Source organism: Molothrus aeneus, chromosome 10 (genome assembly GCF_037042795.1).
Source record: "Molothrus aeneus isolate 106 chromosome 10, BPBGC_Maene_1.0, whole genome shotgun sequence".
Lineage (NCBI taxonomy): Eukaryota > Metazoa > Chordata > Aves > Passeriformes > Icteridae > Molothrus > Molothrus aeneus.
The window spans coordinates 19,943,429-19,967,499 of NC_089655.1; the positions used below are offsets into that span (position 1 = coordinate 19,943,429).

Here is a 24,071-nt window from a genome sequence, read left to right on the forward strand (position 1 = left end):
CCCTGCTTGCAGAGATCTTGGAAAGAATTGCTGTTTGAAATAACTTGCTGACATCTGAAATCATCCTGCTGTGCACTTGTAAAAGCAAATGTTTAAATCAGCTCTGGCTGCTTTTTTTTTTTTCCTTTTTTTTTTTTTCTCATAACAAGCTCCTCCATAAAGAACAGCTAGAAAGGCCAACTTTGTTTCCTTTGCCTTTTGCTGTTTTTCAAGTACTGTGCTCACTAGAGAAAGCTGCATCAGCTTCCCAACTAGCAGAAGCCCAGGGAGCACATGGCAGAGAGAAGGTCCAGATGATGTTCCAAGAGCACCTCTCAGCATTTAACAGCAAGAGCAACACCCAGCGCGAGCTGGAAACTGAATCACACTTCTCTGTCATTGTTCCACCAAGCTCACAACAAGTGAGAGTTGTAATTTTGGCTTTTTTTGAACACCAGTTTGCTAAGCAAATTTCTAGTAAATGCCCACCAAGAGAAAGACTTGCTAATCCAAAAATATTAAGACCAACTGTATTATTCCTTTGTGCTTTTCAGCCACAGTAGGAGCTACAGCTGCAGTTGTTGTTCTCGTTCTCTCCCACACTCACCTCCTAAACACAAATCATCACCTCTGCCCCAGGCATTAGCATCACCCTCACCTTCTTCAGAGGGCAGTCTTCAATGCATTGTGAATGCTCTGGAGATGGTATCAAATTATGGAAAAAACCTTTTTAAGGTCGGATCACTGTGAAACATCCTAAAATTTAGGAGGTCCAACTTCCACTAGTGCTTTGAAAATTTTTGCCTTTGCTTTTTATCACGTTCTGTTAATTTTTCTTTAAGTTCATGGCTATCCAAATGGATTAAGAAGATTTTCTCTTCTGATATGAAGTTATGTTTTTATCAAACAAACTTTACAATCTACAAAGGATCATCCCAAAAATCCTTGAATTCCCAATGAAATTATTTGGTATCTCTATGAACTCTTCAGAAGAGAAATGAACAAACACGACATGTATTTGGAAGTGAGTTTCCTTTGTCTCGTGTTCCTTTTGGAATAATCAGTTAACCTGGTCTTTTCAATACTCATTTAATGAAGCATTCTGGGAAATTAGAACGACATTGATGTTCTACTTTTCAAATAATGGGTCACTTCTGATTAAACTTTGATTGAACATTCAACTTTCAATCTTAAAACAAATTGCCTCCTTTTCTTTTTAATTTTAACCCAATTTCCTACTGCCCTCGGGTCTTGTGACAGTAATTAATTGATTTATGAATCAATTAAATGGAGATCGAGAATGCAGGCTAAAATCTCTTGAAACCCCAAATCTGGCTTACTCTTGCTTATTTATGATGGACACTTGCACTAAAATTCACTTCTGATTTTCTACACTCATTTTTCTAACTTAACTTATCCTTCCTTAACTAATTAGGTGAACAAAATGTTCAACCATCTAAAGGTACTAAATTCACCATCCCTTGTGTACTGTCTTATACCTTCAATTTATATGCCAACTTTCAACCAATGCATTTTAAATCACAAATAAAATCCCACAGCACTTCTGGTGATTTAATGAAAAACAGTAAATACCAAAACATGCTTTAGAGATCAATTTTGCTGTTATTAAATAAAATATTTTTAAATAAAAATAAAAAACTTTTTTTAAATAATGAAGTTTTCTTAAAATATCAATTTTTGTCTTACTTTCTCTTTTGTCAAACATTGTCTTAGAACTGGAATTATTTCTGCAAATACATGTGAATTTTTTTACTAGCTGAATCCAGAAGAGATTCTGTTTTCTTGACTATTACTTGAAAAACTGTAAAATTACCAGTTAGAGAAATTGTGAATTTATGTACCCAAATTATGTAGCTAATAATTCCTTAATATGCTCTCATTCCACACTCAGACTAATTTTTCTTGCCTGCTGAATGTTCCCCAGCTTTTACAAGAAGACATCTTTCTGTTCTTAACCTGGTGAATAATACATAAATATCTCCAGAAATAATTCTTCTGGGGTTGGGGGGAGGAGGGGGAGGTGAGGGGAGGCTTTTTTGTTGTTTGTTTGTTTTGAAAGTAACAGGCAGTGGAGGTTTCTCCACTCAGCAATAAAGATGCTCAATCTGGAAAAACGATCTTTAGACTAAAGCTCTTTATCCAGTTTGACTCCACCCTTTTTAATATTTGTCAGAATTGTCTATACTCAGGCCAGCATTGCCCTTCAGCACTTCACAATATTCATAGCACCAATTTTATACTGCACAGGCGACAAAAGAAAGCACCAGGAAAGGTAAAAACAGAGAGGAAGCCAGTGAGAGCAAAAATCCTTCTGAAATTTATACAAGTGGGGAAGAGGTATAAATGTGTTACATTGCCAAAGCCTGCAAGGCAAATACACAAAAGAAGGATGTAAACCAAGAGAAAAATTTTTATTTTCTTCATACAGACCAACGAGAAATGTCTAGAAGGTGAGAATTTAGGGGTTGCTTTTGCTGGATCAGGACTGACACTATGCTCTGTTACCTGTCCAGTATAACACATGCTGTGTGTGTTTCATGAGCTATAAACCTGTTTCACTCTGTCTGCCTTTTTGTAGTACAACAGCACAAAAAGTAGAATTGCAGAAAACTGAGGGATACACACAAATGTGTAGTGCCTGGCCACTGAAACACAAAGTAGACACTGAACATCTTCAGAATCCACCTGGGCACAGGTTCAGCTGGGAGGCTGAAGTCACACAAGGCACAATCTGAATCTGTGCAGTGCCCAAAACTATTACCCAGAAACCCAGAGGCTTCACAACTGCATCAGGACTTGTCTGCATCTGTATTCAACAGCAGTGCCAAAAAATTGTCATAGTGTGATGGAGAAAGCCCTGCCAGGAGAAAAGATAAAGAGAGAGCAGCGAGAAGAACAAAAACACCTCTGAAATCTGCACTGCAGGCTCTCACTAATTCCTTATTCCATTTTCCCTAAGTCAAGCAATTGGCATACGGTATCCTGGTAGAAAATATTCAATTGAATTTCTTTGTGACAGAGCTGTTTCACCTCACCTAGGCTAAAAGGCCATCTCTTCCCCCTTTTTTTTTACTGCCTGGCAGGGTGATTGAACAAGAGGTTTGACTGCAAGAAGGATCAAAAAGAGAGTAATGGAAAAGGTATCTCATAGACTAAAATATGGCTTTTCATCATCTATCTGGATTACTTCTACTTTGGGAAGGTACTGCAGACTGAAGCAGATTTACTGAAAAAGTAGATTATGTAGAATAGAACAGACTGAAGCCAAAGTGTGATTCAAATTGAATTGATGAAATAATAACAAGCATATAGGATTTCTCACTAATAGAGGCCCATAGGACTGCAAATACAGTGCAGAAGAGATTTTCTGCCTCTCCATCTCACCAGCAGGGTAGTTTTACCCTTTCTAGTAAATGCTCTAGATATCTAATTAAATATCACCTCCCAAATCCACAAAGGATTATAAAATAATGTAAAATTTTGTTTCACTGATGCAAAAGACATAAAATAGATCCATAAAATTATTTTTATAAAGCAGAGCTCTGCAATTGCCACAGCCTAACACATGTCTTCAAAGTGAGAATGCCCTTACTCTGGAAAACAGGCTTGTCAGAAGGAGTTTCTGACAAGAGTTTTTCTTCTGTATTTTCACCATTTCAGTTTACTGAAGACCTTTTAGAAAAGAAAGAAAAGCACATCTATTTTCTGTTTGAATATTCTGGTAAAGATGTGCAGTGACCTTGCAATGCTACCCAGTGCTGGACAAAATGAACAAGGCCTGCCAAACAAGACTGCACAAGAATACAGGAGAGGCAGAATTGGAATCACTGCTGCACAAGTTATTTTATTTTTCAACTCAACTGCAGCCAGAAAAAAAACCAGCCAAGAGTCATAAGGAAAGGAATATAAGTACATTTCTCTCATCTCTTTTAATTTAATGTTTTCTTCCTTATGTTAGTAAGTGAATTGAAATAATCACTGTAAAGCTATAAACTCACAGACTGCAGCACAGAGAAAGAAACTTGTAGGATGTAAGGATACTTGCCTGGTTTTATTCCTCTGCAGTTTTCCCTTGGTGCTTTTTACACTGAAAGCAGAATCAGCAGTTTAGGTAGGAGTGGCCCAAGTCAGAAACCTGGAACCTGACACAGGATCCTCCCAAAGTTTCACAACAGAGAAACAGGAGGCTTAGTAAAATTCAGTACATCTAAGAGAGAACAGCTTTTCTTGGATGTGTTTTGTGAAGGGTGCAAGCACATTTTGTAACATTTTATGATCAATTGTGAGCATTCAAATTATAAAGAAACATGAAGTTCCAGGAAGATCACCCTAACCATGTCTTGCTGGAAGTCATGAATCCCAGTGACAATGTCTTTCACAATCAAATATTATCAATGCTTTTATTTCCTGATTCAATGCTTCCTAATTCCCACTTCAAATTTCAGTGCTAAAAAAAAAATTAATTAATTACACTGAATGAAGAGATCTAATGTTAGACACTACACAGATGTTGTGTAGGTGGGAGGCTCACCACCTTGCAGTAAGAATAAAAATTGTGTTTTGCTAAGAATAATAATGTCTTCAAGACAATATTTATCAGAAGCCTAATTAACCAGTTCTTCAATGTCCATGATAAGATATATCAAATATTGCAAATTTTATCAGTGAGAATGCATCGCTGACCCAAACCACAGCTGTTTGATGGTCCAGTGATCTTGATTTTTTCCCCCAAAAAGACAAAACTGAGTGCCACACTAGTAATACCTACTGGCACAAAACAAGTTCTGATACTTATTCCAGATATTCTACCAGAAGATTTTTAGTTGGTCAGTTGAATGCAGCCACTCAGAAGGACAGTGGTAAAACATTACCATGAATGCAACAGGCCATTTAATTCTCCAAGGGGAACAGAGAATTCAGTGACATCTGTCCTTAGATAATATTTTCAGTAACTAAATGCTTCAAACAGAGGCAATTAATTGGTGCCTAAACGAATTTTTCACATTTCCCCATATTCCATTGATCCTGTTAACTCCCATCTCTTTCTTCCACTGCCTTCCAACAATCCTCAGTCAATTCCAAGACACTGAGGAGCCTCTGAGAGAATCTGCAAGGACAGAGCTCACAGAAACAACATGTACTCATGCAGTGTGAATGAATGCTAAAGAAGCTGTGTGATTTTGATATCATAAGGCAAGTTTACATAAAGAATTTTCCCCTTCTGGATGCACTGTGTGATGTTTGGGACATCAAAGCACTGGGATTTGTGAGGCCAGACAGAATTTTTTGGAGCAGAGCAATGTATCCAAACTGATGAGGACGTCATCAGTTTCACTAGCATTAGTGCAATAACAAAGATGCTCTTCCATGAAATTAAATAGCTAAATATTCATATTATTCAATAAAACAACTCAAGCAATCAATTGAACATCAAATGCATTTTGTCTTGTAAAACACCGAGTCATTAACCTTAACAATTTCACCATGCTCTCACTACCAAATTCAACTCAATTAGTGTCCAAATGAACAGATGGACTAATGAATTAATGAATTATTGGTGAGTACTAGACTAACCCCTGACTGAACTGAGAAATTAGAAAACACTAATTTATGCTAGAGACAGAAAAAACACATTGGTCAGGAAAAAATCAGTCTGAATAAAGAGAAGCACAGTTATTACAAACCCAGCATAATCCCTGAGTCAGGAAGGCAGCTGTGGTTTGGACCCTCAGGTATTCCCAGGCAACCTGCTGGGGACTCCTGCAAGTATTCCTTGTTACACACTGGCAGCTCACTGCTTGTCCAGAAACACAAACGAAACCTCTCTCTTCACCTTGACACAACCAGCTCCCACTGCCACACCTGGCTGCCCTTGAAGTCTGCTCACAGTTAATAAACTCTCTCAGCAGCAAGTGCAACTGCATCAAACTCTCCAGAGGCAGCTCAGAAAAGGGAATCCTGGGTTCCCAAGCAACCATCCTGAGGCTGATACACATTTGCTCCTTTGCAAAGACTTTCTGGTATAGCAAGCACACTGGTACTTTCATTCTTTCATACAGTCATGAAACATCTCCAGTAACTCCCCATGGGCAACTACCAGTTGTGTTATTTCCTTAAAAATTTAACATGTACCTGGGAGAAAAGAGAAGTAAAACAGGGAATGAGGGGGAGCCATGCAGAGCTGTATTTCCAGATGGAAAAGCTACCAAATCACAGATCATCACAGCAACACACTGCTGTTGTGCAAACTCCCTCCTAGACTAGATGTAAGAGGAGAAACACGGCTTCTGTTTGGGGTAAGAATCTCCCTGGAATTACAGACTCAGACTAAATCTCTTCCAAGGACATTCACACCAATGCCACAGGCCCTGAAGGTCTCTGTTGAGCAGCTATGGCTGAATTAAGCACATCGTGTCTTTGCATATGGCCTACCCTGATGCCTCCAAGAAAATGATGCTGTGATGGAATTTCTTGATAAATATACTTGGCTTTGATAAATTAATTGGTACTGGGTAACACCTAATCAAGGAGGACACAAATAATAATGTCAGTTAACAGCAGAACATTTACCAGAAGGGCCTGGTGAGCTGTAGGTAATCCAAGCAGTCAGAAATCTCAAGACTGTGTCATGGCTGCACTGACTCTTTCCTGGCTGGAAAGGGACTGGAGGAGAACACACCAGAAGTCAAGGAGAAAATCATCTGGATATGGAGCAACAATGGATTAATGCTGTGATTCAAGATGGTGAGATAACTGCATTAAGAACACAGAGCTCCAGAACTTCATAAAATACAAATGGATTGACTTTAAGCACTGGAACTGTTTGAACAGTGATTACATGACTGATACAAAACCAGCTAAAAATAAAGAACATCACAGGTCAGACTACTCAGGTTTGCTTTCAAGATGCACACAACAGGTACAAGGTTGTATTTGTGGAGATGAAACTATACCACAGACTTTCTTTCCACAAAGCCAAGTTGATTATATATATAGATGCATTTAAAAATGAAATATGTTTGGGGTTCAAACACCAGCTTCCTTCTCACTTTAGAACAGATACAAAGGAGATGCACTGAACAGCACTCCAAGCTGCCTGAGCCCTCCCTCTACACCAACATCAGCACATCAAAGAGACTTGACAAAAGCAGCTTCCAACATTATTTTTTTTGTAAACTAGACCCTAAGTTCTCTCCATCAAGGATGGTTCCTCTGTTTCTCTTCTCATAAGAAAGAAATCTTGGAAAGCTTTTGAGCTCTTTCAAGAGAAGTGCATGATGTGTCAGTCTAAGCATGTAAACACTGAAATCAAGAAACTGCAGTAAGTTTCCCAAAGAGTGATAAAAAGGAAGAAAAGAGGGAAGGACAGGGTGGGAGGGAGGTTGCAAAGGCTGATGGTAACAACCACTGAGAGGCCACATTCACTGAAGAGTTAAGATTTAGTGCCCTCTGTTTTACACCAGTGTGGGTGAAAATCACTTTTAAGGGCCCTAATGAAAGTTGAAAGTTACCTTCAGAAAGTTATGCATATTTCAACAGAAATAAAAATCATTATGCATTCTCTCTAAAGAGGATACAATCTCAAACTGTCAAAATTCTAAACTCTTCTACATATATTACATACAAATGCCTTCTATAAAGAAACCTCTTTTCATTTTTCTTCTAAATTAGCTTAGTGGTCCATGGTATTACACTACCTTGGTCTAGCCTGTGAATAATGTGACAGGTAATTTTTATACTTCTTGCCTGTACTTAAGTTTGAGTGAAGATACGGAAAACAACTTTTATGATCTAGGTGTAAAAGTAAATGTTCTGTGAGTCCTGCATACCCAAACGTGGACATCTATTATGAAATGTTTCATGATGATTATGTGTCCATCAATAAATATAAAATAAGAAGAAGAAAAAAAAAGCAAGTTAGTAAGTTGTTGGTTATTTTTTAATTATGTGCATGTGCAGCAGTTTTTTTTCCCCAAAGTAATAGTACTAATGTAGATGTAAACTACCACATTATCACAGAGGGGATTTAAGATTGTTTTATCAGACAGGAATCGTTCTGTAACAGGATGCACTGAGAAGGATGAATAATATGCAGATAACATGGAAGATCATCCAACTATAATTTTAAAAAATGGATTCCTCATTAAACTGTTGACTGCAATGACACAGAAATGGATGGTAACAGTCAATTAATTTCCATCTTGAAAAAACTCAAAATACACCTGTATCAGCTGAAGTTTGTAAATGATGGAACTCAAAACACTGAACAGTTCAATGATGTTTGACTTACAATGCTGGAGAAAAAGTCAAATCTCTGACTGAAAAAAATGGAAAACCCAGTTTATATGTTCTCTACTACCCAAACATTAGGGAGCCACAGCAAGGCTCTTTTTCTCAGTCTCTGTGATTATTTGTGCTCCAGGACTTCAGCAGCTGTGCTATAAACTGTGCTAGGAAAGAAGTAATCAGAATAAATTAACCTGTAACTAGGGGGTTGGACCTTTTCCCTTCAGGGAAGAAGCCCAGTACTACCCAAACACAGACCTTTTAAAAACTACTTTACCCTGTCCCCTTTCATGAAATAAAAAAGGCCATCAGAATGTTGAGTCTAGCAGAGAAAACTACACTTTAAGGTGCTCCATCAAGAGGAAATCTAAACATGGAAAATTACAAAGATGATGCTCATACAAAAAGAAAAACAATGCAAATCTTAAGGAACTAAGGGAGAGAAGTATGAGAAACAAGGTGAGCTCTAAGTGATAGGGCAGGCACGCAATCCATGTACATCCATTCCAAAATGAGAACCATCATGAATTCAAACAGAAACTGAGTGCATATCCCTGAGGTCATACACCACCATATCCAGTGTTTTCAGAGTTATTCATAATGTACAATCAGGTAACCAAGAGCTGAGCTTCAGTCATGTGAGTAAGATTATTTTGTTTACAAAGTTAAAATACCACAGGAGAGGAATTTATATCTAAGACACCAAGCAGAGTTGTGATGACCATGTCTGTTTGTCTGTTACATGCATGTATTTTCTCATTATGGAGGACATGTATGTGTTATGCCTGTTACACCATTTTTGGGTGTGAAAATAAACAAAACTATTATTTTCAAGAGCACAGAAAGAGTCCACACATAGGGAAAGAAAATCAGAATGCACTCATCTGTGCCATGTAATTATTTCTGACATACCAATGCTCATACAATGAAATAATTTGACTGATATCCAGCTTTTATGCAGCACAGAGAGTGGCTAACACAAGTCTTTGATTTAACAGCTCTCTTAGTTTATGTTACTCTTCCTTGTTGCTGTAAAGGCTACTGAATATGTTTCTAACACTGTTCTCTGCTGAGGTGAGGACTAATAGACTAATCATGGCTTTCAGGAGCAGAGAAACTCTGATTTGAAATCAACACTTAGGTCTCTCTCTGGAGACTCTACACAGTCACCTGGATGCACACTAATCATTCTCTTGAATACCATAACTCATACTGAAAGCAAAGTAATCAGCAGTATTAGGAAAACCTGATCAGCTTGTCTCCTAACATATTACTAATCAGAATGTAATGTGACCCTCATGTGCTGGAAAACCCGGCACAGTGGAGGAAAGGAGGTGAGAAAAGCTTTCTTCAGCAACTACAAGAGAATCCTTGGAAATTGGGGCAATATTATGATTTTTTCCACTTGAGAAATTCTTCCAAGTTTACTTACTTTGAGACTAAAAATGCTGCATATTTTCTGCTGGTGAATAAATGAGCTGCATTTCACCCAGTGCACTTTTACAGCAGTGGCTGAGTTCTCAGAATGCACTTTACTGGCTCACGGACCCACCACGGGCGTTTGCCAGGCAGATTTAACCTCCCCGAGGCTGTGGTTCACTGTATTACGTAATTCCAAGCCAGACAGTTTTACTTACTCTTCTGGCCTGAATGTTTCCTCTTACAATTTTTATTTCCTTGTATTTACTCCTCAGATTCCTGTCAATGGAAGGTTTTTATAACCTTCTCTCTGCGGACTGGCATCGCTCCGACTGGGGAAGAAATGCATTTCTAAAGCTGACCTGGAGCTGCTGCTCTGGAGGAAGAATCCAAGCACAGGTCTTGGGCTTTTTAACTCCAAACCAGTATTTTCCAGCTGTGGAACAGCATCAGTTTTACCTGACACTGCACGCTGGCTGACAGGTGGGTAAAATAAACAAGTGATGTATATTCCAAAGGAAGAGTGATTCCTGAGTAGGTCACAGCAGTGAGAGAGACAGAAGAGGAAACCAACCTCACAAAATGATGACCCACAAAAGCACATCAGAACAGTCAATTTCTGAACCTGTTTGCCCAAATCTTGTTTTGCAACGAAGCTGACAAAGCTGAGGCATAGTTAAAAAAGCTGGATGGAAACAAACAAGGAAAAATCCCTCCCTGCAAACCAACAGATTTTTATCAGTCCCTAACCTGCCTAACAGAAATTCTTACAATGTTTATTAATATGGCTGTCAACACAGAATAATTTATCTGCCTTATAGTATCTGTCAATAAACAGAATCCACAATAAACAATGGCAATAAACAGTAAAGGATAAACAGATTGCTTGTTTGATAGAACATATGAGACACAATGAGCTTATCTTCTGGAGGACTGTTAACAACCTGTACAATAAATAACAAAGATATAGCAAATAATCCAAATTTAATCATTCTGTGTGACTTCACTTTTAGGGAAAAATTCCATCCTCTTGCCAAGAGAAATTTACACATTGTGCCAAGCAGATTTATTTCTCACATAGAACAGACCTCATGGGGTCAAGGTCTCCTACAGTCTGTGAAGTGCAGTATGTCTACTTCAAGACTGCAGATTACACTTACCAAGTTTATTTCTAGGAAATGAATTTTCAAGAAGGACAAAAGCTGAATTTTTAACAAAGAACCAAATTTAGAGTGTCATGTTTAAGCAAATATAGAAATATTGTCATTTATGATTTTAATTACATTGATGAGTCATTCTGAGAGACAAAAATGCACATTTACAAGGTTAACTGAACATGAAGAATAACTTTGGATTAAAGTAGACAATAGCCAAGGGAACCTTCAATGTTCATATTGTAAATGTTGCTGGGAAATACTCACTATTTTGATATACCGAATTTTGCAGATTCTTTCTTGTGGTCTGTAGATTGTATATACACAGATCTTGAATGAAAACTATGTGGAAGGTCCAGAGGAATTTTTTGTTGTCACTTAGCAGCTATTCCACATAGGCCTTCCTTCCACCTGCCTTGCAGAAGATGATGGACTGAAAAGAGCCATGGTGTCTGGAAGACTCCAATCAAGCATACAGATCCTTACCACCAATGCTTATCCTAGAGAATCTTATTTTTCTCATGGTATGAAAATGGATATAGAGTGAATTTTGAAAATTGTCACATCCTACTGTGCAGTAAAAAAATACACATCAATACCTGATTCCTCTAAGTTGAAAACAGTCTCAAAAGTTGGATTAGCTAACACGTAGCCTATAAAACTATCAGCAATATTAACATTTTTAACACAACATCCTTCAATGTATATCTGTTTCTTTGAATACCATATGCCTAGAAAAACACACTTTGAAGCTCTATGGTAATCCTCTGAAGACCTAAAAAAACACACTTAGAGGAGATAAATTTCCACTACAACACAATATAACCTGAGAAAACATAATTCTATCTTCCTGCTATTTTCATTTTTTCCATTTTTAGTCATAGCTACCTCTGATGCTCTGGTGTCCTCATAGGAAAACTGGGTGGCAGGTACTCCGAGGTGGTTGATGAAATAATCTGCATCTCCCTGTATCTGCACAGAACTCACATTGGATCCTGGACATCTTGCCTTTTCCACACAGTTGAAGCTCTGGCTCTGAAAAAAAACAAACACAAATCAAAGCCCTACTTAATTATTTGCACTCAGGCTCTTGAAAACTTGTAGCAATATCTCATTTAAACAGCATTCTTTGGGTTGAAATGACTTCAACATGGCAGAGAGTGAAGTTTGCCTGCAACATGGCTGAGCCTTTCAGAGGACAAAGAAATTCTTATCTGAGGTGTCAGGAGAGGCAAGAGAAGAATTAAGGCACATGGAAGGCCTCATGCTGGCCAGAAGATTAGAAGGCATCGTGGTGCCTTTTGGAAGATTTTGAGATCTTCAATGGCTCCTAAGGAATCAGTTTTTTATTCAGTTAATAGCATGCTCTGCCACAACAAAAAGCTGAATGGGATTATCATAGTCAATCTAAGATATGTCTGTGAAATGCTGGCAATGTAAAGAATTTCCCACAAAGTAGGGCTTAAGAGAAAAACAGAATTAAAAGGCTAAAGATACCCAATACACATTTTCTGTGTAAATAATACAATTTTTCTGTGTAGGTTTCTTAAAACAATTCTAGTCAGGGAAATCTTTGCATTTCTTTCATGTAAGTATTTAATGGTGAAATCTTATCAACAGAACTATAATAAATATGGAAACTGGAAATCAAGCCCAGACTGAGTACCATATAATTGTGTAGCTTTTAAATCTACCAGGTAATTAAACACTTAATAAACAGTAGGCATAAAGGCTTTCAACATCTATTACAGCAAATAAGCTACTCAGGTTTCTTTTCAAGAATATTAGGAAGTTGAAGTACTGGAGATTGTTTGCATTTAGCTAACAGTTCATATAGTATAACATAACTTCCTCACCTCTACCAACAAAATTACAGGCTTTCTAGAAGAATAGCCTAAAATTGGTTCCACTTTAACACAAAAATACAGCAAATTCTGTATATTAAAGTCTCCAAGGTTATCAGGAAAATGTTAGACAGAGACAAATCTCTGTATTTCCCCATTTCAAAATTAGCATAATTATTGCTTCACAGTTTCATTTCAGTGCTGTGAATAATGCAATTGCATATTACACAGTTTAAATAAAGGCTGCAGAGTCGCATAGAAAATTATTTTAAAATACATTCAAGAAATAGCTTCCATTTCATAAGTAATTTTGAAAGGTGGTTGTATTACTCCTTTTTTTTAATCTGTTAAGCATTTCTGCTCCTGCCATTCTTGCACACATTCACAGTAGTTCAAGGCCTGTCCAAAAAGTTCTAACAGAAATGGCAAATACCCAAACAAATTCATTGGAAAAGTTGTTTTAATAATCACAACTGTATCTCCTACAGTCTCTCAAACCCACTGCACAGCACACATCCAGGCAAAAAGCCATGGTTATGATTTTGTGCATATATCTGTGTACAAGATCCATTGTTCCTTCCAGGAATTACAAGGCATTTAAGGATCACCCAGTGTTCTACACTGCAGCATAGATCAAACTCTCCTCACTTCACACTGCCCACCACAGCTGGTCAAGATTCGTAAGTGATGAGTAGCCTGTTCTTCCTTTAATGTTTAAAGCTCACTGAATGATGTGAAATTGTGAAATACAGCTTTGGACACTTCATTCTGAATATCCACCAACCCCCATTTCTACCAGCCTACCAAGAGCTGAAGAGATGCCTTCCTACAACAACATGAAATTTAGTTTTTCTTATGCATGAAAGTTTATATATGAAATGTTTACAGCTTTGGTTAAGGGGACCATAAAATATGGTGGTTTGGGGGTTTTATCACCATCCTTGACAGTATAGGATTAATATTTTTATGACAGCAATGTTCAATTCAATAGTACAGCATTTTAAGAGTTTAACTGCTTTATTCCACTTGCACTGTTCTCACACACAAGCCCAACAATAAATATTTAACCCAGCACCAATATAAGAGAATGCTTTACATGCAAGATGCTGTGCTCTTCCAATCTGTTTTTATTGTAATGCAGACTCTACAACACCAGCATTCTTCAACTCCTTGGCAACAACTGCAAAGCTCATATAGTGTGCTTTGCATTCATTAAAAAAATGAAATGTTTCCCCAGACTAATAGACTTAAAGAATAATAATGCTCTAATATTATTAAAACTAATAAAATAATTAAAAAAGAATCTTTAAAAACATATCTAGAATAAACTATTAGCAACACACAACTAACTGCCATTTGAAGAGCAGCCAAACTGTATTTCTTCAGCTGGTTAGCCTTACAAGAAAAACACAGACTGGCTGTATTTAGAGCACTCAGCTGCTCAGGCTGGGCTCCACCATGTCAGTCAAACCCTTCCTTCAGACTGGAGGCCTCTGCTGAGCCAGGAATCAAGGAGCGCTTGGTGTCAGTGCAAAGATTCACATGCTATATGTAATTGAATAATTTATTTCTCTGCAGCTCATTTTGGGTGTAAGCACCCCCTTACAGGTTTATGTTACAAATTTGAGAAAATGAAGAGTACCATATGGCAAATCAAATACATTTGAGTTAGTGTCCTAAAACAAATCTGACACATCTGAAGCATCATCAAATGGGACTTCATTGCAGAACTCATTAGTTAGTTCTGGTTACTACTTTTCTTTACTTGACTCCAGCTTCACTTAAAGCATTACCACCTTTTGAAAACGGATTAAAACACCTAAGGAGCTTTCAACAGGGCCAGTAAAGAATGAACAGTTATTCTTACAGTATGTCAGTGCTCCCAGCTTCAGAACTACAACAAGGAAGCTTATTCTTCATGAATAATTGATTTCTATTTCTGAGCTGAATCAGTACCTGTGTCAGGGACTGGTGCAATTAATGACCTGAGATATGAGAGACCGTCTAGAGCAAGTAAAATTGTCTAAAGGAAGAGCTACAGAATTTATTTAATTCATCACAGACCTTGTAAAAATGCAGAAATCAAGAGATTAACATATTTATTACTGTAAATATGTAAATCAACACCAACAGGTAATAAAGGCGAGAGAAAGGACTCTCAGGTCTGCGTCTCTCATCTAAAAACACCTGCCACACTCTAGCAAACAGATCATTAGAGGCAGAAGGTTTGATGGTTCTTAAAAAAATATTAATAGATGACTGCCAAAGGCTATTAAAAAAACCATGGAGCTTCTAGGAATTGCATCAATCCTATGGCAAGCCTACTTCTGTTTTCTCCCAGCTGACTATCAGGTTTGGCTACAAACACCCTGTTCTGCTCTGTCTTTATTGATTGATTATACATATTGCTATTAATGCAAATCAGCTCTTTCAGAAATTATTCAGGAGATTTAATATGGCATTTTGCCCTACAGACCTCAAAGTGCTTTTCAAACCAACTAAAGGCAAGCAAGGTATCTAACATTTCTGTTTTGCCCAGTATCATAGAGCAAAACAACTACATTATAATTAAATGCACAGCATTTCCCCAATTTTGAGCCTTATCAAACTGACATGATTCAAGTATGTGCATAAAAATAATTCTAAATTATATTCATTCATTCATTCTTTCTCTGTGTAGGAAAAGAAAAGCTAAATGTGGTGGTGATAATTAATATGCTATAGATGGAGAGTAGTTGTGGTTTAAATAGCCTGAATGTTACACACCACTGATGTGATGTATTTGCCTATTTATACAATGTGATCATTTGATTACCTGATTAAAGCTACACCATGAAATCTTATGAGGTAGAGTGACTAAACCTTGCTGCATTTAATTAATGTTATATTAAGACTGAAGTGATTAATTAAAAATGAATAAAATGTTGGTTCCTTACTTCCTTAGCAATTTTTCCTTCCCACTTACACATATCTTCATTTAAACATGTATGAAGCCTTACTGAAAATATCTAAAATATTAACATGATTTAATGACCTTTAAGGGTAACATGAAGACTCTGGTGAAATTCTGTAGCCCTGCAAAATCAGTCACAGGAAAGAGAAATTTAAATCTCAGAAATTGCCCCTGGTTTGGGTTCTTCAGGACTACCACAGTGAAGTGAGAGATGTTCCCTGCACACACACATATTCCACTGAGAGGAACTTGTCACCAGGGAAAAACAACTCCCTCGAGAACTGTGTTTATTGAAAGTCATCAGGGACAAGGAATTCAGCACCATCTGAATCCCTCTGATACTCGTGGACACTGCAGGTGATGCTCAAACAAATCACTAAAACCCCAGGGATTCCCATTAGACAATCTAAACTCCCCCACCACCAAATTACTCTGTGTTTTCATACACAAAAGCACCACACCTGGAAATTCCAAGAGTAAACAGCTTTTTTAGGCTGTGCAGGAAGGTAGAACCGCATTTTCACAAGGAAAAAAAAAGCCAAAAAACCTGCCTTTTAGATAAACCTGATGGCTTTAACATATCTGTTCTTTCAAAAAGCCTGCAGGTATTCTGCATGACAGAGAAGGCTTTTCCACCCAGAGGGGAAGAAGAAACTGAAAATGGTGACGAACACAATACTTTCAAAAGGTCAGGTCAAACTAAGATTAGCCAAGACCCAGTTCTGATATTGTATTCAAATTTCTATTGAACCAAGGAAAAGTCAGTTTACCTAAGAAACACAACCTGCTGAAAATAAAACTCCAGTTGTACCTTTCAAAATTGTGTGAAGCAAATTTTGCATTTCAATAATGACTTCCTAAAAAAAATGGGAAATTACAATACCAGTGGTTATAAATAATGCATGGAGAAATATCTGTGCTTGGAACAAAAAATTTAAATATATTGCTGCATGTTATACTACTTTGCAAAATGGAGTTATTTTTTATTTAGCTTACAGCTAGAAAAACATGAGACAAACTTAATCCTGTAATTCTTGTTCAAGGCTTTGGTTTCTGTTAAGAAATATTTGCATACCTTTAAATATTTGTCTTATTTTTTAAAAAAAACATAACTATTAGTGTAAAGTCTTTAAAATAAATGGTACCTCACACGACTAAATCACATTTTAGATGCAAAAGTTACATCAAACTGGTAGGAAATACAAAAGCAAGGTAGTAAAAAATTATATAGTGTAAATTTAATTTTCTACCCTGCACTTTTTCTACATTTAACTTTATCTACTCACAGTCTTTCTCTGATTCCTGATGCTTGTTACATGATTCTGAATTACATTTATCCTTCCTATAACCAAATTGAAGTCCCATGCCTCATTGAGTCAAATGTACCTGTTGCCAACACTCAGCCAAACTGCTAGGAATTTTAATGGCTTTTTTAAGGAAGGTAAAAATCAAGCAAGTATGTTCCCATTTGATAAGAGATTTTCAGAGCAATCAAATATTTAAAGCTAAAATTACATAGCATGAATTATATAAGTGGCAAGACTGCAATGGGAATGCCATCAGCAGTTCCAAGTATCTCAGTACCTTAAAAATATAAAGTTTAAAAAAAAAAATTGAGAAACTGTTGCACACACCTTTGGTAGCTGTGTTTCTCCAAAGTATCCACTTACCCCAGAAAATACTGCATTAGAACTTCTTCTATATTTTTTCAGCAGCACAGGAAAAGGCAAACTCTCCAAAACTTTAAAGTGACTTTAAAGACTGAATTTCCATGACCACAGGCTCAGCCTCACTATTCAGTGAGTTACACTTATTGATGGTAAATTTCAGGAAACTGCTTAAAATTGTATTGCCTTATGATGGACAGGTTAGAAAATACTGTATCAAGAGGGAACCTGTCTCCACACCCAAAAGTCAAAACATCAGGTGCTTTTTCCTTTAGAGCTTATGCATTTTGATCTAATTTGAATAGAAATGATTTTTGACCATTTGCATTTGTAACTGAAGGATGCAGTCAATCTGTTTTTTGATGATGCAAAAATTAAAACTCTCCTGGACTTAATGGCCCTCAAGCTTTGTTTGTATCACAGTTGTCAGAACTTAGGCCCACAGCTGGGTGTAACAGGGATACTACAGTTTGTAACTACTCTATTTTACTACAGTTTGTGACTACTCTAATTTACATTTTTCCCAACCATCAGCATTCCCATGTCATGTTTTCTGAGCTACAAAGAATTCGGATATGTGGGATTTCTACCAGAAATGTTTGCTAGCACCACTTCCCAAACACCAGCACTTGCCAACGTGCAAACCAGCTCAGCAGACACCCTCATGAGCTTCATCATCAGGCTGACCCAGAAAAGCAGACCTCTGCATGGGTCAGGGGTTTCTCCCACCATGCTGAGATCTTCAATCTGCTGTTTATGAACACAACTTAAACTCATGTGTTTCACTAGGAAAAAAATAAAAGAAAATAATTTATCCTTGTCCTGTATATTACATGTCTCATATTCCCTGCTCCTCCACATGTATTCCCAATATCCAATACAATATCAGCTCTTTTAAGGGATCCAAGAATCCTGTGGAATCATCCTGCTCATCTCTAACAATGCACACAGAGGCAGAACAGACCCCAACACCACATTACCCAGCCAAGAGGGGACCATCTACACAACCATGGTACAGCCAGTGCAACAGCCAGGTTTCTTTCAGTGGGGGAGAAATTTGCCATCAAAATCTCTGACTTTATTACTGTAATCAAAGACCAAATTTCAGCTGTAATAGACACAAATGAAGAAACTTTTTTATGGCACAGAACACTGAAAATCAGTGATTCTTTGAAGAACTCTCTTGACACACGGGTAACGATGGCAAATCTTCTCTCATGGCACCAGCGTGGAACAAGGCCAGAGAAATTTACTGCTGACAAAGTTTTACCTTGCTCTGAAACCTGCAGTCTGACACTGAAACTTCTTAATAGCAGCTATGCATGAACAAATCACCCCCTTCAAGCCACACACAAAACCTATTTTTCAGTCTTTGAAATGAAAGTCACTCCCACCATTGCATATGGACCATGAAGGTCAATAAACCACCATCATATTTTTCACACAAAAACCCTCTTCTGGACTTCAATGGGAATTGAGCAAATGGTATAATAACAGTATTTGCACTTAAGAGATCAAGTATCTGTAGAAATTGAATTTTTCAGGAAGATAATCACAAAGCAGATTTATTAAAGTGTGTCAGCACCACAAATGCAGGTCTCTAGGCTCCACTGAGAGATAAATTAAATGATCCAAAAGATGTCAAATGATTTTATTTTTACAGCAGTGGGGTACTGTAATACTCTTTTCCTGACTGGATTCTTCCAACTTTTATCTACTTAAACCACAAGAAAGAGTTCTTGCCTCTGTACAGCAAAACAATATCAGCTGGGAAAGAAGAGAAAACCTTAGAGAAGAGAAAACCCGAGAGAAAGGAAAGGCATATGGTCAAATGACTTTTTCTTTCTGGCTTCCATAAAAGCTCACTTGAACTTGGTTTCAAGAACCATGAAATATTAGGGCTTGGGAGAAGAATTTCAACTACCTGAGTAAAATGTGGTTTTAACCAGAACCTGTTTAAAACATGGATTCTAACATGAATCTGATCTAGTCCAAGGAACTTTGAAAAGCTTTTCAACAAAACACACAGTAGTCAGCTATCACCCAAAACTCATCATACATCTAAATGATGTGTTTCTTTATGCTCTGAAAATTAGGATTATTATCTGAGATCTTTCCAATACCTAAGCAAAGCATTGAACAGGGATACTGTAATTTCTATGTACTGTCAAGTACTACAAGACTAAAAACACATTTAAATTTTGTTAAGGAAATGTGGAGTTTTATTAACAAGTTTTCAGGGATATGTCACTGCTTTTTCATAGAAAACAGGGAAATCGAGAAAGGCTGATAATGTATTTTATTTCAGAACTGATCAGCAGACTTCTACAGACAACTGATAGTTTCTAACTACTGCACAATATAATCTAATTAAAATATCTATAACATTATATTTCAGGCTTCATCCTCCAAATTTCGATCTTTAAAAGTTAATTCTGATGCAATAAAATTGAACTTTCTGAAACAATGCTTACACAGTCTGTAAGGGAGAAATGTTTGCACTGCACAAATTGAGAAAACAAATTGACATGTTCTGTAAAGTGCAATCTAAAGCTATTTACTCTGGTAAGGAAGACTAATGAATGCTACATATAGATATAAATTTCTGAGAATACTAAATAATACAGCATCTACATGAATTTTCAAAGGTGCAGATTCTAGTCAGCAGTGTGGAAAAAAATTACCTCACAACCCAATATATTTTAATGGGCTAAAGCTATTGAAACGCATAAACATGAGCTCATTTTTTCCTCAATATTAAATCTTTCTCTGTGCACTCCACTTGCCAGAGTTTGTATCTCTGGCCTCACTGCTATAATTGCACATGCAAATAATTGTATGGATAGAAGCTCCCTTCTAGTGCTGAATTACCTGCTGAAGGTAGAGCATTGAGCCTTTTTTAAAGTAATTATACAGTAATTACCTAATCAAGACACGGATGTTACAAAGCAGAGGAGCCAGCAGCTCTCCTAAACTCCTTTTGAAAGAAAACTTAAAGCATTTAAAGTGTTAAAATAGAAGGCTAGAAAAGAAGTTTTGAAATCCCTTTCAATGCTCTGCCAGGAGACAAAGGTTGGAGCTGTGTGACCTTTAGCTGCCAAAAGAAAGCTTTTTGCAGAACCTCCAGGAAAACTATTTCTTGCATTTTGGCTTTTCCTGACATCTGAGATTATCTGCTGTAAAATTTTCTCTGTTCTATTCAGTGAAGTCCCATTCTGTGTGCACTTCAAGACAGGAGTAATACTATGGGAATTGTGGCTCTCTGACTCAGTAAATAAAAATCCATCTCAACTATGTTACTAATTAAAAACTCAGGAATAATTTGAAAAATACAGGTATTTTCCACATATATTAAACTGGCTTGAAGTTGCTTTTGAAATTTCACATTCCCTGTTTATGGTGTCCCAAAAGTCTCCCTTCTAGCTCTGTTTAGTCTTTTTATTTACACTAGACAAGACATCATCACCAGAATCTGCTTGTGGTAAACAGATGGAGAATTAACAAACCAGGCAAATCTCAGAATAATTCAAGTTTATGCTTGTGATTATTCAAACTATCACAGTTTTAAATGGATTTGGAATGATTTTCCTCACACCTGGTTTTAAAGAATTCATCAAAGGTTTTCTAACTTCTTGCCAATAAATATGCCTAAGTTAAAATTTTAAGATTTTTTTTTCTCTTTGATGACTGACCAGGTGAGGTGTTTGGGGATTTCTTGTTTTTTTTTCCCTTCCTAAATTTGAGTATTTCTTATATAAGTATGTCTAAACAAGAGACACAGAAGTTCAATTAACAGCCTTAAAGCAATCAAGCTTTTGTTTTCACATGTAAGAACTGTTACTGCAACAACACTGTGAAATAAAAGGGGGGACAAATTTATGTAACAAAAAATATGCCAATCACCACAATTTTGAGGTGATTTTTAAACCTGAACCCTAGAAGAGACATAAGAGTCCTCCAAGCATGACAAGGATCCATGTGAAAAGAGAACTTCCAACCTCAAAATCTCTCAGCATGAGCAAGAATTCCAGACTCTTCCCTCTACCCACTGGAGCTATGGTCAACATTTTCACCTCAGTTACTGCTTTACCATTCTACAGAGGTACTTCTACCCTTCCTAGGAAAAATAGCTTAAAAAACACCCAAACCAAAACAAAAAACCTGAAAGAAACAACAAAAAACCCCCATTCAAACCAAAAACCCCCACACCTTCCCAGGTTTCTACAAACCTTCCGTTCTTCCCACTCCTCTGACTTCTGTAACCTGCTCAGTACTCTATGAAACAGCTCACAATTTTACAACATGAAAGAGAGGTACATCATGTAAAAACAAACACCTTCATGCTTGTCCAAAGAACAATCAATCCCAGCCCCAAGGCACACTGAGGCAGGGGGAGCAGAATGTGTCAAAGAGCACCTGGAACCTTCTTCCTGGCAGGAGTGAGGTTCAGCACGCTCAGGCCACACTGATGCTTCTGGCAAGGTTAAATACCTATGGCATTACTGAAAATAGGTCACCTTTTTATTTATAACAAACAAACGGTCTGCTTTTCACTACCCAGGTGCTTTTTTTTTCCAATTAAGATGTGCAGACTGAGGAGTAAATTGTGCTGCACAAGATTTTGATTCTTTTTCTGCGACATGCAGAACTAAAGCCCATGGATGCAGCTGTTTTGGATCAAAAAACATTAAACAGACTGTTTGTACATTACACATTTCAGTTTACATTAATTTCTTATCAATTCCGATTTAAGGAGCTTTATTTCTTTCTGGTTATTTGGCCATACACCTGATTTTTGCATGTGCATTTCTTTCCCATGGGCTGTTTGTGTAGTACAGCTTTTACCTATTGAGTCAATTTAATTTCATTCAGCAACACAGTTAATAATGATGAGAGAAACATCAGGAGAAACTTTCAATGATTTCTGTTTATGTAGAAATTTTAAAATATCCAGAGCTCAATCTATCTTCTTTTGTAAGAATTAAAAGTTTACTTTTAAACTCTCTACTTGAAAGGTTTTTCTATTGCTAAGAAAACATCTTTCTATTATCATGAAAAAGTCAGTTCTGAAGGGAAATAATCAAGATGAAATTAAACAAAAGAGTATTTAGACAGAAGTGAAGTTAATTTTTCTAATATTGTAGTCTGGCTAAAGTGTTTGGAAGGGAAAAACAATTCCCTTACATGGTACAGCTCATTATATGAGACAATATTAACTCAATTGGCCAATAGAAAACTTAAACCAAACCCCATTTTTGCAGCAAAAAAGGAATTGCTTACCTACTCCAGTACCACACCTGAACATAATAAAATATTCAGATTTATTCAGTTTCATCCACAAGGGCTATTGAAATAGACATTTACATTTCAAACCAAGAAAACCATTCTGAAAATATACATCATTTACATCTCTATTAGAAATCTATGTAAATACAAGGAAGGACATGGAAGCAGAAAGCTTGAGTCATCAGGAACAAAGGAATTGTTCTCCAGTAAGAACACAGCTGGAAAACTCATTCATTATTACATTATGCTTTGCTAACAAACTCTTTTCTCCACATTTGACATTAATAGTATTTTCATAACAGCAAAATATATGAGTAGGAGTAAATTACTCACTGTCTGAATTGGCATTAAAGTAATAAAATTATTCTATTTTGAAGAGTGAAAAAATATGTAACAGTGGACAAAGCAGCATTTTATGAAAAGGAAAAAGTGGTCAGAAGATGCAAACAAAACCTCCTGCAAATCAAATCCCTCATTAAATGAAACATTTCACACTGGAGAAGCAGCATCTTAATTAATTTAATAGAACTGTCAATGAAGTATTGCCAATTATATTAACAGCATCATTCTAACACAGTTAGGAATTCCTGAGATAGAAGTTTGCAGCATAAACTTCTGATTCTCAAAGAGATTTTCCTTTGCTCTCAACACAAATATAAAAAGTAAAACCAGCAATCAAATCTCACACTAAAAGTGATAATTGGTAAAGACTGAAAGCTCGTGGGGAAGCAATAGTCTTCTGTTATAAGACATAGAACAAGCAATTCAAATAATCATGTTTTACTTATTTAAAACTACTGATATATGACACTAGGAGATTCCCTATTAATGCTGACAATCTTAAAAAAATAACACATAGAAGCTGGAAAAAGAGAATTGATGCTGACATTAATGTAAGATTTTATTTTTTTTAAATCAAGAAATAACGATAGTAACATCTATGCAGAAGTTTATCTTTGGCTCTACTTCATAAAGAAAAAAGAACTTTCTGTCAATAACACCAGCTTTAAATGTAGAGATGTTTTAAGCCTTTTGCTCCATTAGTGGAAACAAATACTGATATATAGCATGGAACAATACTTTGCACAGTCATTTTTAATGATCAACTCGTTCATCAATAGCTTTAAATCACTCCTTTCCTGGGGAGACAGGAGCAGTAAGTTCTGTTGGGCTCAGCAGTAACAGCAGACTTGGAGTCTGATGGTCACACAATCAGTTAAAAGACAACAGCAATGAATTTATGGTTCATAATAACTTTTTTTTTCTTTGTGACATGTCCATTATAGAAAAAATCATTAATGGCCTTATTTACAGAGAATGAATCCCAGCCTTGAACAAACCCAATTTACCAATGACACTCTGCCAACAAATGCTGATTCACCAACTGAGCAAGCGAATTAACCATCATTTTCTGTACAAAATAACAGTAGACAAAAATATAACTTGGCAGTCCTTCCCTCTT

General features: G+C 36.7%; 1 protein-coding gene across 1 annotated transcript in view; it reads right to left on the reverse strand.

The window, feature by feature from the left end:
• NAALADL2 (N-acetylated alpha-linked acidic dipeptidase like 2) overlaps positions 1–24,071 on the reverse strand; it is a 214,179-nt gene that overhangs the window by 55,761 nt on the left and 134,347 nt on the right. Inside the window, exon 10 of the mRNA XM_066556250.1 lies at positions 11,748–11,894. Coding sequence (XP_066412347.1) covers positions 11,748–11,894 — 147 coding nt within the window. The remainder of the gene's footprint in view (positions 1–11,747; positions 11,895–24,071) is intronic.